We start from the raw sequence: 6,587 nt of genomic DNA, 5'->3' as shown, positions 1-6,587 counted from the left end.
ATTAAAAACAAATTCTCACGTACTTCCTCTTTATTTCATACAATTGTACGTATTTGTACGCGTCTTAAAATCATATCAAAAATCAAAAAATATATTCTAATATCTTTACGTTGATTTATAAAGCATATACTTGGCGTACAAAGAGAGAGAAAGTTACATTTAGAGTAATATATAATTTTCTATTAATTACTTATGATAAATGTTTATGTATGATTCATTCCATGTTGCTTTGAGAAATCTCTTTCGAGATAGAAAATTTATGATTGTTATAACGTGGGAGTGTATAGACATTTATAATTTCCACTCCGCTAAAAAAATAATTAGGTTTCAATACTAATATTTCTATCTTCTTTGAAAAAGATTCTTTTATATAACTCGCGTAATTATGATTACATTAGCTATTAGATCAGTGCAGAACAAATTTTCACTGTACTGTAAATGAATTTTTTAGCTTCAGACTATTTCTCTTTTGTAGAGAAATGGTATGATAAAAAATTAAACTTAAAACATTAAAAATAATGGAACTAGTGCCATAAACTAATATCATTGCATAGACTGCGATAAAAAAAAACAATTCAAGAATTTAGAGATAAATTTTTGAGGAACATGATTTTACTTTGAAAGAAGGTAAAGATGTACATAATTTTCTTAATATACATTATCACTTGTTTGATAACGCTGCTGTTAAATTATACCGCACAACAAACTAGTAAGAGGAATATATACTTTATACAATTGATGATTGCATGGACGATAAAAAGGGGGTTGCTCAGGAGTTAACATGTTCACACCGTTATGTAATATGAGATCTTTAATATAGAAATCCATGTGATAATGTACAAATCATTTGCAAAAAGTTTGACTACCGAATATAGCTTAAGCTACAGAAGGGCTTCTGCATATTGTAGCGTTTCTGTTGATGTAAAATGTTGTACATAGTCCAATGTTAAGAGAACGAAACAGTTAATACTCTGAAGGCTAAATTCTTTTTTAAATATCGATATATTTCGTATATTAATTTGTTGCTTTGTTTTAGAACACGAAGAATGTTATTTTTTTATGCACGATACAATATATAGACGCCCTCACGCAAACTTACATCGTGTATGTACATGTATAAGTGATAAATAATATAAGTGAACTCATCGAAGGGATGTTTTTTGTACAATATGTATCATATAATCATAAACACATTCACACATGTTATTATTCCAAATATTATAACATGAAGAAATCCGAACTGATTGCATTTTGTTGTTTGTTTTTTCTATCGTCCTATATCACAATTCGTTATTGTTATAAATAATTACGCTGATCCATCTTCCTGTGTTAAGATTGAGGAAACCAAAATCAGTTGTACAAAAACACATAATTATTCGATGATTATAGTCATTGGAAAATGCTTCCTTAAATTAATTTACAATTGACATGATGACAAATGATTTGAAATTTTTTTTCATTATTATCTAACGTAATTTGACAAGATTTTTATCGAGTTTTATCAATTACAACAATTAAGCTGTATGTGTATGCTTATGTTAAATTTATATAATACTAATGAGTTTTTTGGAAACAAACCCAACGTCAAAAAAAATCAAAATTAGTATTAAAACTTTGTTCTAATGCAAACCATGATACAATGATTTATTCTTTGAACAAACTGACACATCAGTATATAAATTTTCACAATCGAAATAATTGTTCAGCAATTTTGTTTCCATTTTGGAAAGTTAGCGGCCAATTAATCTTAAATAATCAGCAAATTGAAGCAAAAGTAGAACAATCATGACATATTAGGTATAAATTAAGATTAAAATTGTCAGATATTGCTATGAATGTTGGCACCTTGACACAGTTGAATGCGTGAATGTTTACACTCTCATTAATTAAATATCTCACTTCTTGCATAGTGCGGCCAGTCAATTTCAGCCCGCAAGTCAAACAATTTACAGAATTACCTTCTTCTGTTAATATGGCTTTCTGACATATGGGACAGAACACTTCTCTACTGTCGTTATCAGCACATATAGCCAAGAAGTCAATTTCATCCTGCGAGATCTTCTCATATTCTTGAAGCATCCATTGTTCTACATAAATTTGTAATATGAATTAATTTCTGTCAAGTGCATATTGTTGCAAACAGCAAGCTATCGATAACTACATTACTACAAATAACAAGTTTTTATAGTAAAATATAACAAATTATTCTGATATGTATCCTAAAATCTGAGGTCTCAATATCAATCAAACCTTGATCGTGAATAATTTCATTTTCCAACTGAATTGCTTCTTCTTGACTCAAGGGCTCGTCGATCTCTTTGAACGTAAGACTTGTCCCACCGTCATCTGATGTTGCCAGACTCTTAAATTCCTCACGCATTATTTCTGTCAATGTGTCTTGCACGTTTCTCGAATCAAGTTCCAAACCAAATCTGCGTCTGTTAAACAATTGATTCCTTTTCTCACGCATTCTCTGACGACATTTCTGCAAACAGAATATTGTGATTAAAATTATTTCCTCTTCATAAATATCTTCATTTCAATGTATTGTTTTTAACATAATGTAAGCAACACTGCGATGTCGGAGCTTAACCAAGTTGACAGTGCCTGTTGAAGCTAAAGCTACATCGAGTTTAATTGAAGAATACAGGCATAAAATTGTATACACTCAAAAACATTTTTAAAAAATGTCTTTGCAATAATGTATTATTACTATTCGAAAATCTTAAAGGTAGCACAAAGTAAACATTGGTTTCCCAACCTCTCGCAACACCTCCTGCAGCTTGGGCGAGCCATTTCTGATTTTATCCGCACAATCTCTATTCTTTATTAATTTCGACGTCATTGTAGGATTGTGTGCCGTGTAATATTTTTGTTTTCCAAATACAATAAAATTAATATACAATAAATGCACTTTTCCAAAGAGAAGAAATGTCAAATTCGTCTTCTTCTCCACTCATCTCCACTATACGCGGCACTTTTCACGCATGCGCATTTTGATGAGAGGTCGCTAATTTGCGAGGAAATTTAAAATTTTAGATAAACAAGCAGGATCAATTATTTAGGCCAGGAATTTAGGCTCGGAATTAGTTGAGCATTTCAGTCGATTTTCATGGTTCTCCAAATTAAACAGTTTAACAGTCTGATAATTGATATGTAATGAATAATCACAGCGTACCTAAAAATGCTCAGAAATCGCGAAAAAAGATTAAGATAGAAATTAATATATTGTACTAAACAAATTTTATGAGAATTTAAAAAACAAATACTTCATAAATAGTGAACAAGTAATCGATAATTATAACAAAAGCTAATAAAAAAGTAATCTTATCGAACATAACATAAAATAAATTATGAATAATGACAACACAGTACAGTATTACATAAAATGTATTTAAATAAAAAATTCCAAACAATCTAGCAATTTATTATAAACCATGAGAAAAGATTATTCTTTATTATAAGTTCTTGTTCATATAAATTTGAAGATATAAATATAACCAATTGTAAGAAAAAATACAAATTTAATATACTATACTTGTTAAATTTATTAAAATAATATAGAATCGTTTGTTTTGAATTATTATTCCAATTACATTACAATAAATATAATTTTAACAAAAGAAAAAATAACGAAAAACTATATTTTATTCTAAAAAAATGTAATCACAATCATCAATTACTCGCAGCCTTAATAACACAGAATTTTGCGTATAAGGAATATATATAATTTTATTACAATGTAAAAAAAAACTATAGCGTCAAGATGCGGTATTAAATCGCAGTTATCATAAATATGTATATCTGTATGTATATATTTCTTATAAGTTACAAATTTTTTGGGGTACTAATAGAAGAGAAATCCGATCTAACAATTCGCTTAGCTTTTATTCACATAAATGATGATTATTCTATATACAGAAAAAAACAATGGTGGCAGCAAAGTAAGATGCTGTGACCCGTTATTTCCGGTCGAAACAACGGCGGATGTTGACTAAACGCTTAGATATAAATAACACAAGGCATGTTATTCGTATATATCCTCTTTATCCGCGACATAGCGCACTATATCCTTAGGTTTTAGTAGCCTCTCCGCATCCATGTCTGGAATTTCGAAGCCAAATTCATCTTCTATCGCCATTATAATTTCCACATGGTCCAGAGAATCCAAACCGAGATCGTCCAGGAAATGCGACTCCAATGTTAGCTGAAAAGAATTCCACATATCATTAGATTAGGATTCGATTACACATATGGGCTTCTTGCATAACTGACATGTCCTTAGAATAAAAAAAATAAATAAAATACTTGATATATATAGAAAAAAAGAATAAATATTTAAATTTGAATCTGATATTGTAGATGAGAAAAAAATTAATATCTTTTTATCATACAGATGTTTTTTGATGAATAAAAATTATTATGTTCAATAAATTAATAATTAAAAATAAAAATAGGGTTTGTTTCTTATCCACATGTCAGTATATATGCAGACGCCACGATCAAGCAAGGTGTTAACCAGCTATTCTTCATTTTAAAAACTATCAAGACGTTTCGCAAACTTGCAGAAAAAGAAAAGATTGCTATGTTAACATTATATAGAGAAAAAATTGTCAACTGATTATTTTTAATATTAAAAAAGCTATATGTGTTTTAGAAACTGATATATGTCTCTATGTATTTAATTTTATTTCTTAATATTATTTTTAACAATGCTTTTGCTCATTTTGCTCATTACAAGATGCACAATTTACAGAAATGTCTTCATAGATGTTTCGAAAACACTAATCTTTGGTGGATACCTTCGCGGCTTCAATTTTGTCATAAAGTTTCAGAACCAAGATCACCCGTTGACGAATAATGTCAAGGGTTAGTGGATCCTTATGACTGTAGTGGCGCACCTGCTTGATGCGTGTGTCCCTTAAGCCCTGCAAAAGTTTTCCCATAAAAAGAAAGATATATTTATGCAACCTTTTCTGCAGTGACTTCATTATAAGCAGCCACAGCTTTCAAGACACGTTGTTCAATGTCTTTAACTGACCCTGGTTTTGCTTTAACTTTTTCACAATATCCACGTTTGCACCTGATCTGCATTTATCAAATAATTTTTATGCATTAATATTTATTTCTTAAATGAAAAATGATTTCATCTATTTCAATCTCCTTCCTCTTTGTTAAGATACATGATAAAAGCATGTCTTTAAATTATTGAATTTAATATCAAGTAAAGATTATAACTTATATCATTTTCTCTCAATGATATCATAAACATTTCTAGAAATAAAAAAGAATACATTATCTAATATTAACTATTTATACACAAATCTTAAATACAAATAATAAAAAATAATTAGCTATTTAGAACTCTCATTACATTATTAATCTGGGAATCATCTTACATTCTTATGTCTCAAATGTTTAGTTCCATTGTAATAACCTTTTATTGTAATTAACATACTGCAAATATAATATACATTGAGATCAATGTATTAAAAACTGGTCAAAATTATGATAAGTAGAATGATGAATATTAAAAATATGCTTTATATTGTCATATGCATTTATCATAATATACATTTGCATTCTTTGAATGTATATGTATTTATCAAGCCTGAATGTGTATATATATTTATTTCATTTTAGATTGTATTCTGCAACTTTTGTTTTCTTTCAATTTTTAGACTATTTTTAATGTGGAAAATACAAGCTAGTGCAGTTGAGACGAGCAAAGCTCTTGAATTTCAACAAACTCGACTGATAATACGACAAATCCGGCATGCTCGTCGCGATGACGCTGTATCTCGACAAATCGCTTCAGTTACATAATGCATTTTTACAAAACACGCTACGCGAAGACCGAACATTCGAACGGTGGAGGTTCACGGCGTGTCATGACACGACGAGGACGATGTTCGTTACCTGCGGTGCGACGAGTGTGGTCCGCGCGGTGCAGTGCAACAGTCTCTGCTCACAGCATCGCATCTGAACAAATGCGGTAGTCGCGCAACGTAATCGGCCGCCGAGTGTGTTTCTGAAACCGCCGGCACTCCTCGCCAACAAACGGACACCCGCCAAGGACGCCATTTCCACCCGCAACGTGTGTGTCCAGGAACAACGGCGACGACGACAACGTCGAAGCTATTCTATCAATACGCTGTGAGATCGCACGAGGCTCTGCGGACACCCTTGAGTTACCGAAGGAGATGGGAAACACGTACTGACATCTATTCGCTCATTCTTATCAGTCGAACGGTAACCGTCTAATCATTTTTGTTTGTAACACGAGATGTCGTTGTATGATTTTTATACTATTTTAGGTCCGGTGTTTCAACTTCTTGACAGACTATTCTTGATTACCTAAAATAAATATCAGTAATCCTTACTCGGTGATTGGAATACCGAGAGAATTACCTTTTGGTAATAACAATTTAACCTATAAGTAAACTTTATTAACAAATAGAACAACAGTTACTGATATTTATTGATATTTATTTTAAGTAACTGAGAGGTAGTCTATTAAAAAATTGGAACAACCGACCCTTAGTGCAATATTATGTAATTAAAATTTAATAAAAATATATATAATA

General features: G+C 30.6%; 2 protein-coding genes across 3 annotated transcripts; both read right to left on the bottom strand.

Annotated features, from left to right (window-relative positions):
- Positions 1–793: 793 nt before the first annotated feature.
- Positions 794–3,006, bottom strand: Ripalpha (RPA-interacting protein alpha). Its single transcript, XM_012369928.2, has 3 exons — positions 2,762–3,006; positions 2,251–2,485; positions 794–2,087 (listed from the first exon to the last, which is right to left on the bottom strand). Exons 1-3 carry the CDS (start codon positions 2,843–2,845, stop codon positions 1,756–1,758), a joined length of 651 nt encoding a protein of 216 aa, XP_012225351.1. The 5' UTR covers positions 2,846–3,006; the 3' UTR covers positions 794–1,755.
- An 863-nt stretch (positions 3,007–3,869) lies between these two features.
- Positions 3,870–6,234, bottom strand: ND-ACP (NADH dehydrogenase (ubiquinone) acyl carrier protein). Of its 2 annotated transcripts, none has more exons than XM_012370054.2 (3): positions 5,920–6,234; positions 4,972–5,088; positions 3,870–4,207 (listed from the first exon to the last, which is right to left on the bottom strand). In XM_012370054.2, the coding sequence occupies exons 1-3, from the start codon at positions 6,082–6,084 to the stop codon at positions 4,028–4,030; spliced, it is 462 nt and encodes a 153-aa protein (XP_012225477.1). In that variant the 5' UTR covers positions 6,085–6,234; the 3' UTR covers positions 3,870–4,027. The 2 variants fall into 2 exon arrangements, with proteins under 2 accessions (XP_012225477.1, XP_012225476.1); XM_012370053.2 differs by lacking the exon at positions 4,972–5,088 and adding an exon at positions 4,803–4,928.
- Between the last annotated feature and the right edge of the window lie 353 nt (positions 6,235–6,587).

The sequence above is a fragment of the Linepithema humile genome, chromosome 2, assembly GCF_040581485.1.
Source record: "Linepithema humile isolate Giens D197 chromosome 2, Lhum_UNIL_v1.0, whole genome shotgun sequence".
Taxonomy (NCBI): Eukaryota; Metazoa; Arthropoda; class Insecta; order Hymenoptera; family Formicidae; genus Linepithema; species Linepithema humile.
This window is presented reverse-complemented; position numbering and strand designations above follow the sequence as displayed.

Excerpts from the sequence above, each read along its gene's own strand:
- Ripalpha (XM_012369928.2), bottom strand. The coding sequence starts at position 2,845 with ATGACGTCGAAATTAATAAAGAATAGAGATTGTGCGGATAAAATCAGA. Across the intron at positions 2,486-2,761 it reads TGCAGGAGGTGTTGCGAGAG|AAATGTCGTCAGAGAATGCG; the intron begins GTTGGGAAACCA and ends TTCTGTTTGCAG. Across the intron at positions 2,088-2,250 it reads TGAAATTATTCACGATCAAG|AACAATGGATGCTTCAAGAA; the intron begins GTTTGATTGATA and ends AAATTTATGTAG.
- ND-ACP (XM_012370053.2), bottom strand. The coding sequence starts at position 6,084 with ATGGCGTCCTTGGCGGGTGTCCGTTTGTTGGCGAGGAGTGCCGGCGGT. Across the intron at positions 4,929-5,919 it reads CCACACTCGTCGCACCGCAG|GGCTTAAGGGACACACGCAT; the intron begins GTAACGAACATC and ends AAACTTTTGCAG. Across the intron at positions 4,208-4,802 it reads ACAAAATTGAAGCCGCGAAG|CTAACATTGGAGTCGCATTT; the intron begins GTATCCACCAAA and ends AATTCTTTTCAG.